Source organism: Spea bombifrons, chromosome 4 (genome assembly GCF_027358695.1).
Source record: "Spea bombifrons isolate aSpeBom1 chromosome 4, aSpeBom1.2.pri, whole genome shotgun sequence".
NCBI classification, from domain to species: Eukaryota; Metazoa; Chordata; class Amphibia; order Anura; family Pelobatidae; genus Spea; species Spea bombifrons.
In genome coordinates this window covers 4,704,640-4,732,311 of record NC_071090.1, presented here as the reverse complement: position 1 = coordinate 4,732,311, position 27,672 = coordinate 4,704,640, and the positions used below count along the sequence as shown (strand labels likewise).

The 27,672-nt window shown below is 46.4% G+C and overlaps 1 protein-coding gene across 3 annotated transcripts in view; it reads right to left on the bottom strand.

Annotated features, from left to right (window-relative positions):
* The window catches only part of CACNA1C (calcium voltage-gated channel subunit alpha1 C), a 155,528-nt gene that overhangs the window by 105,265 nt on the left and 22,591 nt on the right, over positions 1 to 27,672 (bottom strand). For all 3 annotated transcript variants that reach the window (XM_053461817.1, XM_053461816.1, XM_053461815.1), the window contains exons 2-3: positions 1,607 to 1,922; positions 122 to 227 (exon numbers count right to left, since the gene is read on the bottom strand). In XM_053461817.1, the coding sequence (XP_053317792.1) occupies positions 122 to 227; positions 1,607 to 1,922 (422 nt within the window). The remainder of the gene's footprint in view (positions 1 to 121; positions 228 to 1,606; positions 1,923 to 27,672) is intronic.

The window sequence follows — 27,672 nt, the reverse complement described above, 5'->3', positions numbered from 1 at the left end:
GACTTTGCCACGCGAGGCACAACGAGGCACCTGTTTGAGAAAGCAGTCTTCTAATGAATGACTTCACATCTCTGAAAGCCTCCCTGCCGGGCGTAAAAACATAAAAACAGCCAGCACTTACCAGATTGGAGTTTGTGGCGTTGGAATCGTCTTCGGGGAAGGGTATGTACACAGCTAAGGCCACACAGTTGGCGAAAATGGTCAGCAAAATAATGATTTCGAACGGTCTGCGGGAGAGGTTAAGGAAATATTGAGGAGAAGACACATTTCACGCGTGTTATGCCCAAACCCCGCGGATTAGCCACGAAGGAACCAAGACTACCAACTGCAAGTAGGGTAGATGTGGCTCCAGGGGCCACAGTATTCTGGGCCCTTGCAGTCATTGACATATATACCTTACTCAGATCGGTGCCCCCCCCCAAACCCATTGCTGCCGCCATCATCAATTCTGTGTGCTGGGATATGATGTCATCCCCATCAGAGATCTCCCAAGTAACTAGCCCTGTTCGTCAACAGGGTGACCTGACCCTCCAGGGGTTGCTGCCCCCACTCGGAATAAATTGAAGCTTGTGGCCCAACTGGTCCCTTATAATGTAGATTCAATGTAAAAGTGCACGCGTGGGACGCTCTCGTTTCTTGTATTGCATGTAGACCCCGTAAAAAAAAAGTTCACAAAAAATGATCAATAAGTGGGTTTTAACCCAAAGCGTACTTTTCTACATTGGTGTTTTATTGGGACGGCCCCTAATCTACCCAACGCGGTGATGATAATCTAGCACCCTACATGTAATCTAATACCCTACATGTATTTCCCCATTTTTTTTCTAACGTCTTCTGATCCGTCCCTGGCATTTATCGGGTTAAAACAGAGCATGGACTCCGTTGCGTTCCTTGACACGGAACATCTGCTGCCCTGAGCAGGATGGCTCTGCTTTCGCCAAGATCTCCCTCGTATGTCAGGCTGGGTGTCAGGCAGTCGTGTGCCAGAATAAATACTCGGCCCTTTCAAAGTTCTTCCGAAGCGGTCCCTTCTCATCCCTTCCTCTGGATCGCCATGACCTGTTCCCACTACTCATAATAAAGACGTATCGTCACAGGCGATCGATGGGGTCCACATTTATGGTCAGACATTCCCCGACTCTTCTGGCTGGGCATCTACACGTGCTTGAGGGTAATATTCTATTTTTTTTTTAAAAAAAGGATACTTTACCTTTTAAATTTTAATAATTTGATTTAATAATACATTTATTTTTTGCTTCTGGTCCTATGTCAGGAACATATGCCTGTGACCACAAAAGTCTTCTCCAAATACGATATCGGACGATATATTCAATTGTTTTAAATGCCTGAAAGATGTAAAGCGGCCCCCGTTCTATCATGTTAATTATGGGCAGCTTCATTAATCTTCACCAAAATCTAGAAGACTGAGAAGATTGAAGAAACCCAGTGACAGCTGACTGTCCCCATTGCGAGACATCCTATATAGAGAGAGATATCATGGTAGGAAACTCAACAGACAGGAAGTGAAAGACAAAAAGAGACCCCCATGGAGGAAACGGATAACTCTGCAGGTGCAGACCCCCAACGCGTTTCGCCATAAGGATACTTCCACTCCACGATGCTGATACAAGCTCTGCGGATGGGGTTTTTCAGGGTGAGGCAGAGCAGCGCCCGTGGTGGTCTCGTGGCCGAGGCGGCCCCTTGTTTTTTCTGCTTGCTGTACTGCTGCCTCTTTCTCTGCGTGGAGCTGACTGTAGATATGGTGGCATTGGCTGCGCTGCCCATGAGCTTGGCCTGGCGAGCCGCGTCGATGGCCGCCTGCCACGAGAGCGCCGCGCCCGGGGTCGGGATGTGTTCCGTCGCCAGGCCAGGGGTAGAGTTCATGGTGCCCAGGGCGGGGAGCGGGTTTGTGTAATTAGAACCTGCAGTGACAAAAAAATACAAAAAGAGTAATAACGATTAGTATATTCCAGATTCCAGCAGTATGGCTGAACTTGGGCGCCAGCTAATCATCTACTAAATCTACTGCTCCAGCCGCTCATCCTAGAATTATATTCCACCGATGACGTAGCGAGATACGTGGGACCCTGCTGACTCCACACCTGCCAAGTGTCCCTCGTTGGGGGACTTAAATCCCCCCGATGCCCCTCTTTTCTAGGAGGTCAGAATGTTTGCTGGGTTTGAGGGCATCTCAGGGTTCTACAGCCCTAAAAGCCCCGATAATGTGTATAGAAACAGCAGGGAACGGCTTTATACATTCAATTTTCCCACAATGTCCCAAATTGCCCCAGCCATGCCTCTAACCCCATTGCCCTTACACTAAAATTGTCCCTCTTTGGCCATTTACAATGTTGGGGAGGGGGGGTCATAATTGAAGACATTTTTTTTTTTTTTTTTGGAAAAATGTTAGTTTTTCTTTATTCTAACACAGGGCCGGGTTCGCTAAATCCCTCTCAGCTCCCCGCTTGATGCTCGGCCAGCCGTGGGGTCGCTTTAAGCCGCGGCTGCTGAATTTCCAGGACGGATTCCAGTTCCGCTCACATCAAAGGAGTAAAAACACATCATGTTGTTTAGATGGAGCTCAGGATGAAAGGAGGCTGGATCTGGATATCTACGGGCCCTTGGAAGCTGGTTTAAGCCAGTTTGTCCCGGGGTTCTGGTACAGACATGCATTCTCACAATTCCTTTTTAACCCCTTAATGACAAAGCCCGTATGGGCTCAAAATGCATTGTTTTCATTGTCCTTAAGGGGTTAAAAAAAGGCTTTAGAAAGCAAAGCCGCGACTACTATCAGCCCCGGTATCCCGCTAGGCGCCACATTCGTCATTATTCTTATTTGGCCCCAAATTGCATTCGCGTTTCCTCTTATCTACACCTGGAAACTGTCACGATCAATTTGCCCCCTAGTCTCAGGGTTTTACCCCAATCTCTGGGTGAATTGAGGGCATATTCTCAAGGTCACATTGTGCGAAGCTGACTTCTGTTCTGATTGAATGAGATCTGAGCATCCCAACTGGTGCTATATGCCAGCGATAACCCCTGCTTGAATACAGGTGTTTTCATTAAGAATACGTTTACACCCTGGGAAGTCATGGTTTTCATAGGGACCGTTTTGTTGGTCGCCACCATTAACGAGACACTGCAACAGAATCTTTGAGATGGGCTATAAAAGGGTTAATATTTGATGTTTCGTACTTGGAACATACATTAAAGTTGTATGCCTGATTTTGATTAAAGTCACGATTTATGTCAAAGGAACCTTTTGCGTTTCCCTTATTCCGAGGATTTTGGTCGAGATATATGTTTTTTTTAACGTATATTTTATTCGTACACGGTCCGCAGAAGAACAGAAAGACACGAGATTCAGCAATATATACAATTCAAGCAATAACACAACCTAAACACCGTACGGTGACATCGAGAGGCCGCCATCCGGCAAACCTTATCATAAAACCTGCAATAACAACCAAAACATCTGTGTCCGGAGCTTTAAATAATTGTAATGCTCTGCGGCAGAACACCCGCCGCTGGGGCACTTTTGTCCCGCCTGATCGCCATATCTGGGAACTCTCTGGCTCCGCCCACTGATGTCGTGGGCGGTCCAGCCGATATCAGTGTTCCTTTACTGAGATGGTGGTAGATACGTGGGACAGGCTCCCAGCAGAAGTGGTAGAGGCTAATACAGTGAGGGAATTTAAACACGCATGGGATAGACATACGGCTCCTGAATCTAAGACGAGACCAACGTGATTAAGGTTTGAGTCTTTACAGCAGCAAAAGGAGGCAGACTAGACGGGGGCCGAATGGGGCCGATCACGTTTCTAACAACCTGTCACTGGCTTATTTGCATATTCTTCAATGCAGGTGGCTGGGATGATTCCGGGGGTTGTATCGCGCTGCACTGGTAACGAAGAACGACGTTATATCATCTTCTCATAGAGATTTGTAAAGGAATCTTCAAGGACGGCTTTTCATTCTGTAGTGGGTATGGGAAAGTAAAGGTTCTAGATTACGTTATGTTCTATAGTGAGTATGTGACAGTTAATGTTCTAGGTAATGTTCCTTAACATGTATGATGATCTTCTAGATTGTAAGCTCATCTGCACAGGACCCTCTTTATCTCTTGTTAAATAACATTGTTTTTTAAAGTAATCCAATAGATCCCTTTCAACCGCGTTCAAATTGACCACAGCGTTCCGTTCGTAGACAGTATGGAAATAGAACGGTGATATTCCACAATATCCAAACTACCGAGAATTCAGCTCAAATCTCTGCAGTTAATGAAAGGAAATTGTTAATATAACAAAAGTGAAACTTAAATAGGCATCGAGAAGTTGGATTAATAATGTTTTTCGAATCAAAATGACTTCGCGTAAAGAAGAGGCCCAAGAAGCAATGCGATTATCACATAAAGAAATATCCAAGGTCATTAAAAAGATTTCCGAAGACCCCTGAGAACTGTTTTGATGACAATGTGGATTAGGGAGAAGAAGACGGCTTCATACTGAGCATAAAATGGATTTCTTTCAGATACAAATTAGATAATTTTGGGGAATTCAGCCAATAATGTGAAAATGAGTTGGATATGGTAAGAGGGCAGACCTCCGCACTCATAGGACAGGTAACGTTGAACCAGGAACTCAGGGTTGACCACGGCTTCAAGACCAAAAGTATGGCTTTCACGGAATATTTTAAATACCATTGAAGGGTTTCATTGCGTTCTTCTTTTCTAGAAGGTCACGTGCCATCATGGAGCATGTCCTGACAAGCCAAGTCCCTTTAAACTATCTAATGCAGCAGAATGGCTTACGAAAACCTTGAGGCCAGCAGCCGGACAAAAATTATTACCACGGAAGGTTCTCCGGGCCCAAAATGTCTCTCAAATCCAACAGAACCAACTTACTAACATAGAAAGCATGTTCTTGATTACTCAACAACTTTGAGGAACATCCTCTGTTTGTCCAGCGGAGAGACTCTACTCACTGATACATAAACTGAGGTGAGTTTATCTTGAATTGGCCTCCTCAAGGTTCTCCTGGCAGTTTGTGGTAGAATTATTGGGGTAAGAGGTTCATCAGCCAATGCAGGAGGAACTTGAGACCTTGCCGAGTATTCTGCCGGGGGGTGACCTCAGGACCAGGGCAGTCCATACTCAAAAAATAGACATTATCATGATTCTTTTTAATACATGTATGGTCTCTTCTCCGTCTAACCCAGCCCTGTATTATCACGGAGAGTTTCATGACACGTCTCAGGAAGATAGCCTCGGAATTCTGGAGCAATCTCACGTTAAGCCACGCCGAGTCTCCACATTGTCTCCGCCGGCAAGAATTTCCATCTTCAGCGCGCCGATCCCAGCCTGGAACGGCGACTGTCATTTTCAGTGAACTCTTTGTATTATATGCCGGAGTCTCTCCGCATCGACAGATGATGAGGCAGACTCCGCATTTACAAACGGAATGTTTAACCGCGTTGGACGAAGATGATTAAGAAAGAAAGATGTGAAAGAAATGCACTCCTTATGTGGGCGTCTTAAACAATTTTAAGGTTATTCTTTATAATAACTGTTAAAGGGGAACCCCCACCAACTTTTTTTTTTACTAGCATTTGATTAAAAAAACTAATTTTCCAAAATATTTGGCTTGGTAAACAGCACTGGGCCCTAGCGGCCCGTTATCCATGTCTGGGTCCTTGCAGCCTTTTGCGGCCTGGTGGCTACTTTCTAGGAACTGGGACCTGGTGGCCCCATTGAGATCTTAAAGGCCAGGCGGTCTATTCCGAGGGCATGGGGTGGGACAGGCGATGGGGGGGGGATACTGTCTGTAAGTTGGTATTGGGCCTCAAGATTTCTGATGGTGGTCCTCGTCCGTAGTAACTATTTTGACTCATATGTCAACTCTCCACCCATAACCACCCTCCGGAGAGGTGAAGTCCCCAAAAAGCCCCGTTTTACACCAAAATAGCATCCGCACCAAGGTTCCAAACGGAAGAGTAACGACGAGGTGCCTTCATCCCTAAGAAGGTAAAAAACACAAGGTTTGTTTCTACCAGAGCCCCCGAGAAGTGAGCAGGACGAGGGGCCCGGCTGCCGCTTAGCATTAGAGGCTATAAATATCCCTGTGTTGTGGTTACCGGGCCGCTTTCCGCCAGGAATGTTAAGAACGTAACTGCTGGAAGGAGGCCGTATTTATTGGTTCCTTTTCTTGTGAAGATGGATTCCAGGCCCTGTTTGTGGGAGACGATTGTCTAACGTACGGCCCGGGACGGAGGAATTACAGGTGATCGGACTCTAGGGGGACCAGAGATACTAAACGCTTTAAAAAAAAAAAGTGTAGTTCCGCCAATTTTGGCATTTTTCACATTTCCAGCCTCTCATTCACACAGTCTATACAAAAATTTTTTCATTTGTTTTCCTTTAATTATCTTAAAATCTCAGCTAAATCTTAAAATCTAAATTCCCAGCCCAATCTAGATCTGTTATTATAAAGCTTTATCTAATAAGCGCTAACATATTCCGGAGCGCTGTACAATGTACGGGGGGAAGCTAACAAATACATGACAAATACACATTGATACATACAGATATAACAGGAGTTCAGAACCCGGCCCATGAGCTTGCAATCTAGCCATATGGTACATTCATACAAAGTCGCTGGTAACAATGCTGCGCTTCTGAGGGCCCTGCGCGTGAGCTTACAATCTAAAATTATAGGAAGGACAGTCCCTCTTTAGGACAAGATCCATATGTCCCCCTTTCCTCCCCTGATGCTGCTCTTTCCTCCCCAGATCTTCTATTTCCTCTCCTGATCCTCTCTTTCCTCCTCTGATCCCCTCTTTCCTCCTCTGATCCTCTCTTTCCTCCTCTGATCCCCTCTTCCCTCCTCTGATCCCCTCTTTCCTCCTCTGATCCTCTTTCCTCCTCTGATCCCCTCTTTCCTCCTCTGATCCCCTCTTTTCTCCCCAAATCCCCGCTCTCCCCCCTGATCCCCCCTCTTTTCTAGGATCTCAGAATGTTTGCTGGGTATGAGGGTATCACAGGGTTCTCCCGCCCTAAAAACCCCGATAATGTGTATAGAAACAGCAGGGCATATATAATTTCAACCGCAACTTAGAAAATCACATAATGTATTTTTGTAGAGCCCCCCCCTTTAATGTAAAGGGGGGGCTCTACATGAGGGGGACGTAATATAACATTCAAATGGAGAGAAAAAAAACTGTTTTTATAGTACTGTCGCTTTAACGGCGCATCGATCCATAAAGGTGGCTAATGACGGAAAGCTCTCAATCCATTGACTGCAGAAATCCCGATAGCTGAGAATGATGCGTTCATTCCGTCTGCTTCATTCTTCCTCTTTTCCATGCATCAGACATATATGAAAATTGCATCTATTGACTCGGCGCAGACAGCGAGCCCACACAGTGAGTAATCTGCCGGCGCAGACGGATGTAATGTCAATCGAACAATAAAGACGACGTGTTCCTTTAAAATCCCGGCTAATGGATCGGAGGCTGCGCTGATGTCTGTATCTCTTCGCAACTCAACATAAATGTAACAGAGCCTTTTATACGAAGGGGGGGGGGTCCTTTACCGCCATCGCCGCTTTTAATAATAATTAACATATTCCAACTATAGCCTCTTCTTGGGCAATTAATGCAATTAACTGTAACACGACCAGAACGATCCATTTCCCGCTCTGAGGGTCTCTCCGTTCTCTTGTTTTCTATGCAAAGGCTGCCTGAACCAATCAGCAACAATCAGCAACTTAGAGGTGGGGGAGAACAGGAAGTGACGTCGGCTGCTCCCGGGCCATATGCCGTATGTGTAGATTATGGTATCTCCGTACCCTGGGATAAGGGTTTATTCAGCGTGCGGATTTGTAACATGTAGGATTATAGGATTAGGTTAAAAAAAATAAAAATAGCTAAAGTGTCACTTTTTCACATTTTACCCATTTTATGCGAATATAGTCCTTTCTGCAGAAAACCAAATAAAAGTTATTATTTGTCTAAAACGCATTATTTAATACAGCTTACAGGGTAAGGCTTTCTTCCTGATTGCAGATGGATTATTTATAATTTGCCCCCATATGCATTTGCCCCTTCCCCCTCCCCCCGTTATATTCTGCAGGGGATGCATGAGATATCGGGGGGGTCGTAGATATGGATCCGGGAAGTTGTGACGCCATGCCTGCCAAGTGTCCCAGATTCTGGGGTACAGTCCCAGTTTGGGATCTCACAGCCACTTTTTTTTTTGGGGGGGGGTGGCATTAATTCTTTAAATACCGCCACAGACTCTATTTGGCAAAAAGTAATTAATAAACAAAGTGAATTCCTCGTGGGGTTCTGATGCCCCGGAACAGTTAACCCCATCGCAGGAGCCGGGACCCGCAGGCTTCGCCCGCCCCGTGTCTGCCCGCTCTGTTTATTCGAAGATTATGGCTGCTCCGTCACCGCGCAGGCACCCGATCCTCTCCGTGGGACGCGCGGCCCGCAGGCTCTCTGCGAACGCAAAGATTTCGTTTACACTCGGGAGATCTGGGTATAATTACGGAAACCTCAGTCTTTTAACGAGAGCAAACAAACAACTCGGAGACGCCGAGAGAGATGGCGTCACCGCAGAGTGCTTTGGCACAAAAGCTCGCAATCGGTGCCGGCAAATACTAACGCGAACATAGAGAACTATTAAAGACGCAGTGGGGGGAGGGGGGCATTGGCATTACGGAGCCCTTCCAACGCGTTCTCCCCCAGCAGCCGGGTTTTAGTGCCACCCATCCGTGCCACGGGCACATTAGCCGGCTGCACACGCCAGGTAGCCAGAGCACGGACGTTTCACAATAATAAATATTTGTTGCACTCCATGCATCATACCTCCACGCGAGACTCTTTAGGAGGGACAGTCCCTCTTTAGGAGCCAAACTGCACTTTGGGGACTAAATCCACCCCCCCTTCCTACCTCCGTTGCCCCTCTGTTCTAGGAGCTCTGAATGTTTGCGACGTGTTCCGCAGCCCTAAGAGTCCCAATAACGTGTACAGAGTTTCCAACATAACACGAGTCATGTTTATTGGGGCCGTAAACCGTTAACATGCGACGTGGGAGCTGCAGTGGAGGTCGGTGTTGCAACAGCTCAGACCTCCATTGATCTTTACCGCTCCGTGCATGCGTCGTTCAGAGGATCTCCCCCAACCAGCCCATGATCCGGCGATAGTGGGGCAGCCGCCGGGGATAGCAGGACTGTGCCTGGAAATCAGGGGCAGTTGGGAGGCATGGTATGGCATATATGCGCCATATTAATCACGGTGCTCGTTGCAGCCGCTTGGAACCCGTCTCATTCATGTCTCCTGGTCTGCTGGGCAGCCAACATGCCATTAGTTATTACATGTCAAGAGCATGTGAACGGCAGACCTCAGCGAGCACGAGATGGATGGCATCCGGAATTCCGATACGTGTTAAAGAACGCGCGTAACCGGCCGTATCCCACCCTCAGAGACACTGCCCCTTTAAAGAGACGATTTGGAGAGCATTGAAGGAGAGCTGCCCCCTTTTAGCAGAATTTATGTCATCACAAGCAATCAGCAACTTAACCCCTTTGTGACCAGAGGTTTTACTCCTGTAAGTTACCAGAGCTTAATGCTACTTTTTTTTTTAATGCTACTTTTTTACTTGAAATGTTTTTTTTCCAGCGGTGTCAGCTCGGGGTCCGTTCAGGCATTCTTTGTTACTTTGATGTAGTCGGCGCTTGTCTCAAGCACTGTTACATTGGATCAGTCAGCAGGGAAACCTCCCCACCGGTGCGAAAACCACAGGACGTACTATAACGTCCTCGGTAAATTCTGTTTTTGATAATGTAGCCCCCCCCCGGACCCGACCTCGTAGCGGCATTCGAATTCCCTCTATGCCCCGTAGCTCCTTGGCTTGCAAGAGATATATTCTGGCAAGAGTCTGAGGTGGTCTAACAAGACCTCCAGCACATATACATAGAAAGCGCTCCCACTGACTACTTTCATGCCACTGATCGAAAAAGTGTGCTGCAGCTTCTCCAAAAGGTAAGTACTTTTTTTTCCACCCAGAAATTAAAGAATATAATATAAATAATACGATATAATATAATAATTAATATAAATAAGCGTGCGATCTCCCGTCATATACAAGGATCAGCGTATTTGTAAGATAAATGATGCTTGTGTGATCCCGCAGAGGCAAACAAGAACGCGGGGTCATTTGAGGAGAGCCGCACGACGTACGGGATGCTCTCCTTTGGTCTCCACGTCTCGTCTGTATTTACCACGCCGCCTCTATAACGGATAACGGGCGCCATTGCTGGTCACCTACCTACGCTATGGGCAGCCTGGGGAAAGCGAGGGCGAATCTCGGGTATTTGTGTGTGAGCCTGGCGGATCGCAGGGGATCAGAGGATCTCCCCAACTGATCGATGATCCTCGATGCAAGCAAAGGCAGGAGAGCGAGGCAGCTACTCGAGAGACAGCAGGACAGTGCCCGGAAATCGGGACTGGTTTGCAAAAACAGGGACACTTGGGGGATATGCAGGTCCAGAATTATGGATTAAGTAGACCCGTTACGGATGAGTTTTGTCCTCCCGCTGTGGACCGTATCTGCGCTGTTCGGCTAAAATAAAACATTTTTTAGGCTCTTCATCACGTTGATCTCGGCAGATCTGGCATTTTATTCGCTCCTTAGAAACCATTAAGACTTTTCAGTTTCTATGGCAATAACCTATTAGCCCCTGCCTTCATGTCACATGACAGTTCAGTGTTCAGCCTCATCCGCGCATGTGCAATGCATGATTGTTAGTACGGCTCATGCGTAGCGGTCAGCGGTCTCTGTAACAGCATTGCAGGCCAGGATATAAGCATGGCCGCCGGGATGTTACGCTCACCATATAACTATCCGTCTGTCACGCCGGTTACATTGTACATCGCGGCAGACTATATTGTTGCTTTATACATAAAGCGAAGACACATCTCCTTAGCATATCTGGGAAGTCTCCGGGTTTGCCCCGGAGGCTCCGGGGTGAAGCGCCGCTTCTCAGGGTCTCTGGGTCACAGCGGGAAATCTCAGGCCACGCCCCACTCCCCACCCACATCCCCTCCCACGACACCGGCGAGCTCCTACCCGCATCCCGCAAGGGGGGCTCCGGGTAGCCGGAGGCCATTGATTTCAGTGCTAGTACTTTCCTGCCACTGAGTGGCTGCTTCAAGCAGCCAATCAGTAGCAAGAATCGTCAGACCACGGAGGAGTAGGGAAGCAGCAGAGCTGCAGATTCCACAGGTACGTACATTTATATATATTTTTGGAGGGGCCGCCGTGGCCAATCAGCTGCCCCTTTACAGATTTTTTTATTGTTACTATTCTTCCGTGATCTACATGATTTTTCTTTCCCTAACTAGCCTCCTTGCTCCATGCGGTTTGCTCTCTACATCTCGGATCATCGCCGTCTCGGGATAATAGTTTCTAAAGCGTAATTTCGATGGCTCTTCCGTGCGCTCCGAAACATTTCCTTCCCGTTCCGAGACGCCTGCATAATTAATGAGAACAATAAAGATTTTACACGTACGGATATTTCCAGTCATTAATCTTCTATGAATATTTTTATTGATGCGTTCGTCTGCGTGGAAGCTGACATACGGTGCGGGGGGGTGGGGGGTGGGTCGGCTCCGCCACACGCGTGACGGCATGTGTGGCTTTTTAAAGGGGCTGCTAGAAAAGTACAATACGTGGACAAAAGTATTGGGACGCCTGGCCATTACATCAACAGGCACTTTGATGACATCATATTCTAAATGTCCTCGTACACGCCACATCTTCATTCACAACGATCCTCTGGCTTCATGTACGACGCGTCTGACGTTTACAAATTAAATGTGTGATTAAAATACAAATAAAAGCAATTAAAAAAAGATAAATATTAAAATTATTATTATTATTCTAAGTTTGTTTAATTATTCAATTAAACAAATAGTTGCCAATAGGGCAAAAAGTGACTTAAAAAATCGATCGAGCTCCACCCTCAGCCACACCTCTAGCCACACCCCCTAAAACAAAACCCCACGGGAACTGTTCTCTCCTCTCTTTTAATAAAGGGCCACCACATGGGTCTCCATAATGCTCCTAAATCAATAAATTGATTTATTACACCGGATAGACATTTTTGTAAATAGTCCCTATTTCTATATAATTTATGTGTTTCCTCTCTGTTATTGTATGTCAAATAAGGCAAACATTCTAAATCCCTACCATACCGCCTGGACGCAAGCAATAGAATGTCGGGGTCCCAAGAGGACCTTCTGACCAATGGAACACGTGAGTCGCAAAAACGCATGTCAGAGTACATGTTGCATGGGCCCCGGCGCAACTTTACTGCATGCGCACGGGTGGCTGCATTCGTGCGGCTGCCCCCGCCATTGATTATCTCGCCTCCCAATGACTGTTTCAGGACAGGCAATCGATTACACGATGCCAGCGCTGCCCACTATCCTGCTTCTAAAACATCTCTGTCCAAATAAGTAAAAGAGACACGCGAGTTATTGGCGGTTTTAATGAATAAAGTCACGCTAAAAGGTGTCAGAGCCGCTGTGGCAAAACGTGGCAAAACGAGCATATCTATAAAATCACCTTCCAGCATTACAGAGTACGCCGGACCCATCGAGCGCTCGGAACAGTTTAACGACAGGGGACGGGTCATTAAAAATAATTAAAATGACCCATCAGTGAGGAATATACGTGTCGTATATATTTACAGTGCGTATATATAAATATATAAATATATATACATATATAATATATATAAATATGTACACCTATACACATATACTGTAAATTGTTCTTTTTTAATCTATAGATGTATAAACGGGGAAAAGTGACAGATTTTCATATTAAATATATATATTCTTCCTTCGGACCCCTTTAAGAGCCTCTGACCTGCGCACGTTGATACAATGTTATCCTATTTACAGACAAAATCAATTTATCACCAGTAATCGGATCAATATCTCCATTCAGCCAGATGCGTGGGGGGGGTGTTGAGTCTCAGGTGCTGCTGACTACAATTCCCATCATCCTCAGTCAGCCCAATCCTGTATTAGATTGATGAACGAGATGTCTGCTTCCCTCAAAGTCTGAACTACGTGTCAGCCTACAACACGCCAGGACCGGCCATCTTGCTAACCGGGGGCGAGTGACCGGTGGCCCGGGGCAGGTAGGATAATGTGCGGCCGCGTGGAAACACAGAAACTCCTGCTGTAACGACTCAAACCTTAATCAGTCGTTGGTCTCGTCTTAGATTCAGGAGCCGTATGCCTATCCCATGCGTGTTTATTACCCTCCACCACTTCTGCTGGGAGGCTGTTCCACTTATCTACCACCCTCTTAGGAAAGTACAATTATTATGGCCTCTTGTCCTAACATTTCTCCTCCTACAGTCGCTGTTGGCTGTAAATGGCCACAGATGTTTTTCGGCCCCAGTCTGGCCCTGGCCTACACTGCAACATCGTGCAATCCCCATTATGGCCAAAAGGGGGTATCTAGACAAACAGAGGGCAAAAGGGTAGCTCCGGGGATAGCGAGTGTGCATCTTCTACTCACTTCAGGACATGAAGGAGGTTACTCGGGTATAATCCGTCTCTGATGTTTTATCGCTGGCTCCCGAGACACGCCGTGACAGTCAGGTCCTAAATAACATCGTGTGACGTCTCTTTAGATTATCTGATCTTGTTATCTGATCCCCGATCTACTAAACCCCCCGACTCCTTATCATACTGCCTGTGGGGAACAATAGAATGGCTCGGTCTTAATCATCCGGCTGTACTCTCTCACTAATGAAAGTCTATGGAGGAACGGACTTCATTAGCATTGCCATAAAGCATCAGCTCAGTGTGGTGTTTGAGCCGGGAAAGTCACCCAAAATATCTCATGACTGACAGCAATGGCCGCCTCCAGGTCTGCAGATAAAGGGGGTTTATTGGGACAAAATTAAATAAAACCAGGTTTTTGTCACCACTGGGGGGTTTTATTACTGTATACAGTGCTGGGGTTATATTACTGTATACAGCGCTGGGGGTTATATTACTGTATACAGCGCTGGGGGTTATTACTGTATACAGCGCTGGGGGTTATATTACTGTATACAGCGCTGGGGGGGTTATATTACTGTATACAGCGCTGAGGGGGTATTACTGTATACAGCGGTGGAGGGGGGTATTACTGTATACAGCGCTGGAGGGGGGGTATTACTGTATACAGCGCTGGGGGGTATTACTGTATACAGCGGTCTAGTACACATTTTTCCGTTCCCATTGGCAGAAAGCGTTTTCTTTTATTTATTACCCCCGCCATCTTAAAATACCCCATTGGTTCTGCACCCCACAATTCGTATAAATGCCGTCCGGCCCACCTGGCCCCTCCACCTTACGACATACGGACATCACAGGAAAATGTGCCGACGCGGTTCCGGGCGTCCATTTTTCAGGACAGATGTATAGAAAATTCAGCGAAATACAAAAGAAACGGAGCAAAAAAACAGGAAGCGTCGGCAATAATAAGGTCAACAAAACCATCTGCTTTTGGTAAATAAGTCGCGCATGTGTCAACAGAGCAGGTTCCTTGTAAAGGTCAGGCTGGGGTCGGCTACCTGTCGCGCTTGGTTTTGTGGTTCTTTCCCGTTAGCGGATTGCGTTTCTTTGTAAATAAGCAGGTTTAGGAGGATGAATGGTTATTAATCACTGCGGCGCATGCACAGAATACGGTAAATATTTGGGTATAATCCTAACAAAAAAACTGAAAATCTGCCCACTCTGGTTTTTTAACGTTTTGAGAAAATGAAACCCGCTGAGCTCGGCGAATAAACGACACGCAGAGCCGGCTCGGCTGTGAATAAATCATACGCAGAGCCCCAGGCCGTGCATTAAAGGGCCACAGACGCCAACCATAAGTGATATGCAGAGCCCCTCGGCTCTCGGGCTCTGTATAAGTGATACGCAGAGCCTCTCGGCCCCCCGGGGCTCTGTATAAGTGATACGCAGAGCCTCTCGGCTCCCGGGCTCTGTATAAGTGATACGCAGAGCCTCTTGGCTCCCGGGCTCTGTATAAGTGATACGCAGAGCCTCTTGGCTCCCGGGCTCTGTATAAGTGATACGCAGAGCCTCTCGGCTCCCGGGCTCTGTATAAGTGATATGCAGAGCCTCTCGGCTCCCGGACTCTGTATAAGTGATACGCAGAGCCTCTTGGCTCCCGGGCTCCTGATAAGTGATTCGCACAGCCTCTCGGCCCCCCGGGGCTCTGTATAAGTGATACGCAGAGCCCCTCGGCTCCCGGGCTCTGTATAAGTGATACGCAGAGCCTCTCGGCTCCCGGGCTTTGTATAAGTGATACGCAGAGCCTCTCGGCTCCTGGGCTCTGTATAAGTGATATGCAGAGCCTCTTTGCTCCCGGGCTCTGTATAAGTGATACGCAGAGCCTCTCGGCTCCCGGGCTCTGTATAAGTGATACGCAGAGCTTTTTTGGCTCCCGGGCTCTGTATTAATGAGATGCGCAGTCCCTCGGCCCCCGTGCTCCGCGTGATTGATTCGCAGAGCCTCTGAGGTCCCAGCATCCCCCCGTCCGGTCGTGTCACCATCTGCTGCCGGACCACCAACATCAGGACTAACGTCCAGCAAGGACTACCGCGGGGTCCCCATGTTGTCCGCATGAGGGAACCTGTATAGCCTAACATCCCACCGAATTAACACTTTAACCTCCTGAGTGCCAAATCACAGCACTGAATGCCCTTTCGGTGCTCAACGTGTTAAACCCTGGAAGCCATGGCTGTGCAGTCACACATCCCTCCAGCACCGACGGGGTTAACCTACTCGGCTCCCACAAAGCCATTTAAATCCCTGTTGGCGGAGCCCGCCCCGGACCCCGAAGTTCCCCCCCCCCCGGCGGTTCCCATGCCACTCGGTGTCTCGCGCTCTCACGGGACGCCGGGATACAGCTGGGAAGCGTCTCTCCCAGACTCCGGCTCTCCTTACCAAATAGGGTCATCCCGACAGACAGATTTCTAGCTGGCAACTCGGCCGACGGGCGCCGGCTCCATCACAGATGTGCCCGGCGTCCAAACCCCCCCCATCCCTGCGCCCCCGTAAATCAAAGACGCTTCTTTTATTCCTCCCCTTTATCCAGTTATTTGATTTGGGTAGAGCACAGACATAATCTGACATCTGATCAGAGCGGGGGGGCTCAGTTCGTCTATAAACAAATTTATCTATATAGCGCCAACAGGTTCCACGGTGATGTACAATGCAGATAATACTCGCCATAAAAAAAATGGGGTAACAGGGGCCATATTTACCAGTCTGACTTTATATCAGATATGAAGAGAAATGATCTAAAGGTCCGAGCCTGAGATGGAATGTAAACGTTACTGAGAGGGTGGTAGATAAGTGGAACAGCCTCCCAGCAGAAGGGGTAGAAGCTAATACAGCGAGGGGATTTAAACATGCAGGGGATAGACATACGGCTCCTGAATCTAAGACTTCCAGGTGGTGCTTTTGCTTGTCCTGGTTGATATCCCTGCTTGAATGCAGGTGACTCAATTAAGGGTATCTTTAAGTAATGACAAACCGTTTGGGTAACAGAGTTAGCGAGTCGCTACGTAGAATCTTTTCGATGGGCTATTAAAGGGTTAACGTTTCAAGAGTCTCTGGGTCAGCTCATTTAGAAAAACCCCCCAGGTAGGGTGACAAATTTTAGCAACTCCATTATTATTATTATTATTATTATTATTATTATTATTATTATGTATTGTTTTATATAGCGCCATCATGTTCCGTAGCGCCGTACAATGGGTAGACAGGACGAGGAGTACATAACCTCAGGTGACATTTTTTTAAATTGTTTTAGGAAACATTTTATTAATAAATAAATAAAACATAAATAATAATATTAAAATATGTTTGTGACATCACAATGAAGCCCCATTTGCAAATGAGGTACCCCTCCCCCGTTCCAGCAGATCTAAAAGCACGTAATGACAGGTAAAGATGTTGGTCGCGTCGTGTTATTATACGTGCAGCGCCGCGGTATAGGTTGGGACGCGGCGTAGAGACCCGTTGGCAGGGCGGCATTACTCGGTGTCACCCCGTTGTGTCGTATTATCACGCAGATGTTTGTGCGCCGCGCGTTCTGTAATCGGACCGAGAGTACAATCTGTAAGCGGTGACCGTAAACCAACACGGACCCGTCTCCAGAGACCGCTGCCAGAACCCCCCCCCCCTTATTACTGTTATTATAACAGCATATATATATATACGTTATATGATATACCCATTGTACAGCGCTGCGGAATTTGATGGCGCTATATAAAACAATAATTAATAATAATTATATAAATGTTATATTATATATATATATATTATACGATATACATTATATAAATGTTATATTATATATATACATACATTATAAGATACACATTATATAAATGTTATATTATATATATATATATGTTATATGATACACATTATATATATATACGTTATATGATATACATTATATAAATGTTATATTATATATATATGTTATACGATACACATTATATATATATATATACGTTATATGATATACCCATTGTACAGCACTGCGGAATTTGATGGCGTTATATAAAACAATAAATAATAATAATTATATAAATGTTATATTTTATATATATATGTAATACGATACACATATTATATTATATGCCGGGATATATCTATGGGATAGGCATATGGCTCCTGAATCTAAGACGAGACCAACAGGAGAAACGGGCGACTAGACAGGGGCCGAATGGGGCCGATCTGCCGGTAGATTCTGTTGCTAGAATAATGTGTTTCTGATCGTAAGAGTACAAACATAAAAAATTCATTATTCCAACAATCATAAAAATGACCTAAATAAACAAAAGGTTGCCATCCCCCAATCGTGTTTTATTATGCATAAGCTTGTGTTGAGCCAGACCACAATATCCCATCACATTCATTTAACCCTTTGCTAAATGTGGCCCTCTCAGTAATAATAAATCATTTGCATTTTTTGCAACTTTTTTTTCGCCTGTACAGCGACCTCTCCAAGGTCACAAGACGCGCATGTTTAACATTTCTGGATCACACTTACTAGGTACGGATTACTATCCGTAATCTGTGAATTTACCCCCCCCCCCAAAACCTATTCCCCGCTGGCAGCGGCATTTAAATAAAAAAAAAAAAAAAATGTGATATTTCACATTAAAAAGGGTAAAATAGCAGGGTCAGGGTGTAGATTTAAGGGGGGGGAAATAAATTAAAAAAAAATAAAAAATAATAATAAAAAAACACTGTTTGTTTATTTCTTTTCTATATAAAAATGCATTTTTTTTTGTTTAGTTTTTTCCAGGGATTTGACATCAGGACTGGGATTGGCGGCGTGCGCGATGAATTATATAATCAGTGCAGCTAGCGAGGAGGTTACCATAGAGCCGGCATATTACTATCGATGAACTGCGCGACCGGCACTCCGATTCCCCGCAGCTTGCGTCCTTAAAGAGAGAGTGTTGCGTAATACCCGCTAATTGCCCGAACATCTGCAGCTGAAAGACGGGGGGCAGGGGTCGGATTAAAAAAAATCCTTCTTAAAGGAGAAGTAACACCTGCGGCTATAACAAAACCCCTTTCCACGCGGAAACCTCATCGGTCTCTTATTCTTCATGCACACAGCGCAGCTTTTTCTGACGTGCCTTGCTGTTAAAGGGACACTCCAGCCATCATTTGCACTTTAATGCATATCACAGCTGCGTGGCCTCTTCAGAATCCGCCCCCCCTCCCCGTATATATATTTGCCCCCTTACCCCAACATCTACTTCAGCAGTGAACGCTGCGGGCGGATGGGCAGAAAACGCTCTCATTGACTTCAATAGGAGCACTATCCGGTCACTAATCGTAACGACCTGTTCTGAGGCTCAGCATGATTATTCCTCCCCGTTACGATCCCAGCAATAAACCGTTACGTTAAATATCTCCAAGGCAACCACACAGATCGACAAACAAAAGCATAAGACGATAAACAGACTTAATTCCCGTAAAAGCCGCGAAGATTCATCGATGTTCAGCCGGCGGGGCGCGCCCCCCAACGGGGGAATGCAAGCGAGGAGCGGATGGAGAGGCGGGGCACATGGGGGCGAGGAAAGCCCCTAAAAGTATTAAAAGGACTGGAAGTGGGCGGGGAGTGGGCGTGGCTAAAACCACTACCCTGATCCAGAGTGACCCGGAGACCCGGGGAGGCGGAGCTTCACTCAGAGACTCCGGGTCAAACCTGGGGAGTCCGGAGGTATTCTGTAGGCTGGAACTTGGGGCTGGGGGGTTCCACAGCTACAAACAATACACTCTAAACAATATGAAAGTGAGGGGCGAGGAAGATATCACCTGATGCAAAGCAGGCATTGTATCCTACATTATGCAACCTAAAGATTTGCCCCATTTCCGGTGTTACTTGGGGGGTTCTTGTTTGTTTGACTGGATACAGTTGGGAATGTTTTGCGATCGGCTTGGATTTTGCCCCCTCTTGTACGTCTTTGATGCCCCAAATTGCAACATCGTCTCTTGTTTTGCTTTTTTTTTTCTTTTCTTAAATGGAAACAGGCCAAACCACAAACACGTTAACTCTTTATCAGCCAGACCCGGAGAAGCAGCACTACCGCCCGGAGACCCCGAGTCAGGCCCTGATAGGCGTGCTGATAATTTAGTGATGTCACAGAAGGACAGTGATGTCATTTAACTGCTATTCCTGCCAACAACAACAACAAAAAGTGGGTAAAGAATCATATATCATATTTTTATACCCAAGCGATGCCCATAAATGCCCTCGCCTCCTGATGGGGCAATATAATGGATTGTACTCCTGATCTCCCAAACTTCCCTTTTTGCCGTGCTTCATCCGTGTCGTCGCGTGGAACGCTGCACGCCTCCTGCCCTCGGATCATCGTTATGGGAGCAGGTAGAGCGAGGACTCCGAGAGGTGCGCGAAGTCCAACAAATACTAATATTCCGGGTTGCCGGGCAACCACAACGTGAGTAGTACGAGCGCGAATATTTTTAACCCGCGATCGCAACCTTTTCGGGGACAATTAAGGCTTCGAAATCCACAGAATAATCAAATGCAAATAATACGGGGTTTCACCAATTTCATTAAAATGGATAATTAAAAAAAAATATTTTACTTAAAAACACGGCTTCTGGAAGATATTTCTGTTCCTATTACATCATACAGTGAAGGAAGCGACCCCCGGATGGCAAAGAGCCCCCGGAATGCTTTGGGTATTAACGGCAAATAACTAGATTTACCCACGAGGTAACAGAGTTCTTCCCAGCATTTTACCCCCTGTTAACATACCCCCCCGCGCACATACACCCCCCATGCACCCCCCCGCACATTCCTCCCCCCTGCGCATACACCCCACGCACATACATACACCTCATGCGCATACACACCATGCGCATACACCCCACACGCACACACCCCATGCACATACATACACCTCACGCGCATACACACCATGCGCATACACCCCACACGCACACACCCCATGCACATACATACACCTCACGCGCATACACACCATGCGCATACACCCCACACGCACACACCCCATGCACATACATACACCTCACGCGCATACACACCATGCGCATACACCCCACACGCACACACCCCATGCACATACATACACCTCATGCACATTTGTCTTCTGTATTCTTCAAGTGAAACTGATAGCAAATTTACTTTACTGACAGAGTGGTAAATAAATGAAACAGCCTCCAAGCAGAGGTGGTAGAGGGTAATATAGTGAGGGGATTAAACATGCATGGGATAGACATACGGCTCCTGAATCTAAGACGAGACCAACGACTGTTTAAGGTTTGAGACTTTACAGCAGGAGAAACGGGCGACTAGACGGGGGCCGAATGGGGCCGATCTCCCTTCAGATTCTATGTTTCTACGTATAGATCAAGAGATGAGCCATATTGATATAGAGACGGTGGAAGAAGTCCTGGATTGGAGGGAACGGCAGGGATATTCTGTTGGTTGCCAATGGCGACTGCACAGAGCTCAAATTGCTTTCGATGCCCGCCGAATGTTGGACGCGTAAAATAAAAATAACCCCGGGCTGAGCAATAAAAACGTTTCAAGCTCTTCCTCGAAACCGCGAAAAAAGGAAGAATCTTCCGTGATAAACGACCCTTTCAGAGCAAAACTAACAGCGTGAAAAGGTACGAAGCCCTATCCGCCAGACAGGATCCCACCGACCACGGCAAGGGACTTCTGAGGCTTCTGTTTTAGAGGGCGATCTGTAGTTAAACAGCCTAAAAAACCTCCCAAAAAACACCAGATTTAGGAAAATCAATGAAATGCGGATTTTGTTTAAATGCCACCTGTCTACCAATCAGATCTCCCCGCCGACCTTTCGCGTGTTAACCGAGCTGTATAGAAGAGAAGAGAGAAGAGAGACGGGGGATGGGAGACATTTAAATACATAAAGGGGTTTAACAAAGTACAGGAGGGGAGTTACAACAAGAATCTAAAACTAGGGGGTCGGAGGCTCCGATGGAATGGAAGGAAGTTTTACTTTACTAAGATGGTGGTAGATCCGTGGAGCAGCAGCCCAGCAGAGGTGGTAGAGGGTAATACAGCGAAGGGATTTAAACATGCATGAGATCGGCATACGGCTCCTGAATCTAAGACGAGTCTTACTCATCGTGCCCTGATGAGGATTATGATAGGGCTATATAAACCAATCAATAATGCTGATCAAACTGCCAACTCTCTCTGTGCTCCAAGGGCAGTCCCTACCTATGCTGGTAGTTTAGTAGCTTTTGGGGCTGATGTTTAGCAGCCGCTAAAGATTACAGATTTGGGGCATTTTGGGCATTTTTTGGGGAAATCAGGATCTGTTTGTGGCGCAGACATCGGGGAATGGAATGAAAGCGGCAAAAATGCCACGTTTTATATATTAAATATATAACATTTTGGTGGAAAAGTAACGATTTCTGATGCATGCGCTGAGTGGCGGAACGCAAACATTACAAAACAATTCAAAATGATCACTCTTATCAGTCTAAGCCATGCAATGTATCACCTTGGAGTGATGGGATTTGTAGTTCTATTGTACTAATACACGCCTGGCTTTGCGTGATGTGATTTACGGTTTGTATTGAAAGTCACCTACCCTGCAGAATGATATAAGGCAATACAACGCTTTCAGCAGCTGACTGAGGATGGTGGGAGTTACTGTCGCGGTGCCAAAAGGCTGCTTATTGCTGCACGGTGGTGTAACCGTGGAAACGGACACCATGTTTCTTTCTTTGCCAGAACGCATTTGATGATTGGATATCCTTAACATATTTTCTGAACAAATTCTTGGCCGCGAGTTCCCCTCCAGGAACCCAACTGCGCATGTTTATGATTAAACGTACGTGGAAATGATCTCAGATAGAAGCCCAGCCCCCACCCAGCCAGCAAGGTCTCCGAGGGATGATAGGAGTTGGAGTCCAGCAGCTCCTGGAGGGCATCATCCGGCCACCATTGATACAATTTGCTTTAATGGTCCGCTTAATGCCCTCCGCAACTCCCATGACCCCTAAAACGGCTAATATCGACCGCTGTAAACTACGGGTCCCTGGCTGAGGGTGCTGGGAGCCGTTGATGCAGAATGTGATAAATTTCCCGTTAATTTGTAGCCGGGAGATGTTTCCAATGGATGTGCGCTGAACCTGAGAACCGGGAACTGAGCCCCCTGGATGGAGTGAAAGTGAACTTATTAGCAGTCGTACTTTTTCCTCCCCCTTCTCTCAGTATATATGACTCACTCATGGATCTGGCATGAGGTCACTGGATACAGGAGACGCTGCACCTTCCTAATGTTGATGTTTGCCTGGCTTTTGTAGCAAATCCCCCCCCCCCCCGCCGGTCCAGACATCTCAACCGTAAACTTAACCCTGAGAAGGACACGCCAAGAACCTCGAAGGGTTAAACCCAGATATAGAGCCAGAAGCCCTTCTATAGAGGCTGCAACGTGTTGCGAAAATCGTAAAGAGGAAAAAACAATAAATCTTTCTTTCATTCATTGGAATTTTGTTACATTTATAAATATTTAGATAGAATATTTAAATATCAACAGTGTGGATCTTTAAATAAATAATAAAATAATATTTAAAGTCAACTGGATATGCGGCCATTTAACCCCTTCCGCTTAACTTCCTCCTTAGTGTCTGACATCAAATTAAATCCATAAAAATATATATATATTTGTTTAGTTTATTTTGTTTAGTTCATTTTGTTTAGAAGGGGTTAATATATATATATATATATATATATATATATATATATATATATATTAACCCCTTCTAAAGAAAACTGGCCAAACTAACAATCTGGGGAGATCAACAGTGTGGATCTTTAAAGTCAACTTCACATGTGGCCATTTAACCCCTTCCGCTTTACCTTCTTCTTGGTGTTTGACATCAAATGAAATCAATTTTAAGGAAAAAAACACAAAAAAAAAACCCCATTAACCCCTTCTAAACGACACCGGCCACACTAACAATCCGGTGAGATACATTTTTAAATATCAACAATTGTAGACGTTTCAAGTCAACTTGACAACTGGTCGTTTTAACCCCTTCCGTTCTCCTTGGTGTTCGACATCAAATTAAATAAATAAAAAATATATCTATTAACCCCTTCTAAACAACGCCGGCCGCACTAACAATCTGGGAAGATACATTTTTTACGTATCAACAGTGTGGATCTTTACAGTCAACTTGATATGGGGCCATTTAACCCCTTCCGCTTAACTTTCTCCTTGACATCAAATTAAATAAATACAAATATTAACCCCTTGTAAGCCCTGACAATCTGGGAAGATACATTTTGGGACATACTTCCTTATGTGGGTATTACCGGTTTATCTCAATGATATTCCTATACGACTGCGGCAAGCATTAACCCCTTCCGCTCCTTTTTAAAGCCTGCATGACCTCCCTGGTGGGGATAGTGGTTGGCACCGGGTGAGACGGGGATTTATGGGGCTGTTCTGATCCGCTGCAGGATAAATGGTTTTATTCTAATGTCCTAACAGGATGATTTCTGCAATCTGTCTGTTTCATATGATCTGTATTATCCTTTGCTAAGACGCTCGCCCCCCACACGCGCACACAGCACCCAAACCCACTTAACCCCTTTACCACCATGGATCGGGGATTGACCCTTTGTTGGCGCAGACCTGTTGTTAAAACATCCTTGGCAGCTCGGTCGGACAAGGAACGGATTCCACGCTTCATACAAGTGATATGTCAGAAATAAGTAGCTGTGATTCTTCCGTGCAGCATACATGGCACGCACACGCATGTACACACGCTGAAATGAACTTAAATAAAGACGCCTAATGCACGGAGCATGTACAACCAGCCGACCATGGCACACGCGGTTCTACACATATATGACACATGTCGCAGGCTACCTCTCGGAACATGATGGAAAGGCCTTAACCGACAGGAGGGTCTCTCCCCGAAATCTCAGATTTAAAACTCATACTAAGATTTAATCCAAACCCCCCCCCCCCCTTCCAGGGCAAAAGGTAGAGATGGGGGGGGAATAAATAAATCCCCCCGAAATACAGGGTAGTGATTTATACCCAGTCTTCAATGAAAGTGAGAGCATCATCAGAACACCTTAGATTCGGTTCAGAGGCCAGCTAGGGCCAGCACTCTAAAAGACAGCTGCATTCGATGACCTGTGGATCACAGACATTATCGTCCATAGATTACAAGTGACGATGACTATGGGATCCATTACACGCATGACAGGTTCCTCCAGGAACAGGGAATCTGATACAACATGACAGACAGCTCCGGGACCCGTGGATCACACCGACGGCAGCTACCCCTAGGCCTGGCGGATTTCGCACGCAACACAGTATCTCTAGAGCCAATGGATCACATTTAAAATGACAGGTACATATATATTCATGAGCGGATCACGCTGAGAGTCATAGCTGTTTCTAGAATCTGTAGACCAGATTTACGGCTAGGACCTGTATGTCACATTCAGAAAGGCAACTACCTCTAGGACCTGTGGATCTGACACTTGTTTGCTGTGGACCCTCACCTTGGTGGTCTTCCTTGTGGATATACATCCTCTGGCTTTCATTGACCATTTAAGAATCAGATAGGATCCCGATAAATCCTCCAGAGAAGAAGGCCTTTCCCAGTGTGAGATGTTGGTAGGTCCAGGGGCAGGTGTTGAGGATTATGGGGGGGGATTGTCTGAGGGTATGGGGGTATCCAAGGGGTTACCGTCCAGTGAAATGGGTTTAGGGGGTTTAGTGCAGTGTGAAGGGGCTATGTACAGTTGGGGGGTAACTATCCAGCAAAGGGGAGCAAGTAGGGATCTGGAAGGGTAGGAGGACTCTTCAAAAATGAGGGGTCAATGATGGGGTTCAGTCTCCAATAATGAGAGGTCCTGACAAGGATTTTGTCTCCAGCAAGAGGGGGTTTAGCCCCCAGTAAATAGAGGTCCTCAATCCAACAAATGGGGGTTCAGACCCCCAGTGAGTAGAAGTCCTCTGTCCACTCAATAGAGGTTCAGTGCCCAGAAAATTGGGGGTCCTCTATCCAGAAAATAAGGAGGTTTCAGCCCCCAGTTAAGTGGGGATAACTATCCAGCAAATGGGGGGGTTCGGTCTCCAGAAAATGGGGGTTCGGTCCCCAGTGATGGGGGTGAGGATCCTTCCCTTGTCTTCTCCTGGGGTGATTTTCTGGTTATTACCTGATCCCCATTATTACAGGAGACCCCCTCGGCTGCTCGGTACCTCTGCTGCCTCCCTTAGCGGAGAAACTCGGCATCCTCGGCTCATCGGGGCCCTGGTACCGCTAGGACAGCTGCTCAGCCAGGGGGTACAACAAAAAAAAGGGGTAACAAGGCAGGTCCAGCTAGCAGGCAGGGTCCAAAACCAGTGCCCTCCAGTATGCAGGGGAAGGAGCAGCGGTGTCTGGGGGAGACATGATGGGGAGATGCTGCTCCCGATATCCCACACTGAGTGCTCTCTGTTGGCAGGAGCAGCTTCTGCAGAGGAAGGGAGAGGAAGGGAGAGAGAGGGAGAGAGTGAGAGAGAGAGGGGGGGGAGAGGCATAGGCTCAGCCCCTGCCTCCCTCCCCCAGCACAGCGCACTCCCCCAGCGCTGCCACTCACAGCCACCCGCACGGGCTGCTTCCAGATGTTCCGGCGAACTACACAGGACACCCGCCTGCACCCACGCGCGATCCACGAGCACCGCTCACCCCATACACACCCTGCACTGCACCTCCACAGGGCAAAGGGGCAGATCTGCCAGACTGGGGCATTTAAATGTACCAACCCCATAAGGAAGAATGAAAGAACCCCCACATACACATACATACACACACATGCATACACACATATATACACACATATACATACACACACATATATACACACATATACCGTACAAACATACACACATACATACATACACACACATGCATACACACATATAGCGTATATACATACATACACACCTACACACACATACATACACACACATACATACACACATAAATACACACACATATACATACACACACATACATACACACATAAATACACACACATATACATACACACACATATATACACACATATACCGTACATACATACATACATACATACACACACCTACACACACATACATACACACACATACATACACTCATATACAGTACATACACACACACACCCCTACACATACATACACACACATGCATACACACACATACATACACACATACATACACACACACCTACACACATACATACACACACATACATACACATACATACACACATTGTGGCCCCTGAGCTGTTCTGATTTGAAAATGTGGGGTCACTGCTTTAAGCCCTGGGTGTTAATTGCAATTCTAGAATTACAAGGACTGAATGCAGCGTTTACCCCCCTGACTGGATCGATTCTGTGCTCCTTGAATGTGGTTTGTAAGAAGTCTCTATACGCCAGCCCCTCCGTTGACTAAACATAAATGCATCTGAAATACGATCCGGACGTTTAACTTCACTCCACCCCAACAAATCTCCCCATTCAGGTTAAAAAATGAAATTGAATTCAAGTCCTTCTGATTTATTTCCACGGGGGGTTAATACCGTCCATGATCTCGTGGTATTGTACCATGGCACCCTCCGTCCGAATCGGGGGGGGGGGGGGATATGGACACCATTACAGAAAATTTTAATTAATTATCTGTTGGCTTTTGGACAATTTTTGGCGAATGCATTATTTTTTTGTAGGTATTGATTAAGGAATAGATCTGCGGTCTGCAATTTAATAAAAAAAAGGACACTTCTAGAAATGTCCGGAGCCGCTGGTTTACGCTGAGTGCGGCAGATTGAGGATCTTCACGTGCCAGCTGGCCAAACTTATCTCCTGCTACTCTTTAGCACAACGCGATCGGAACCCTTGCCAGGACTGTCATGTCGGCACCTATGGATTATTTGCCTACAGTGAGATTTTGCTCCAAGGATCTGTGATTTACCGGGAGGGTAGAAGGTTTGCTCCAGGGACGATTTGCCCCGAAAGAAGC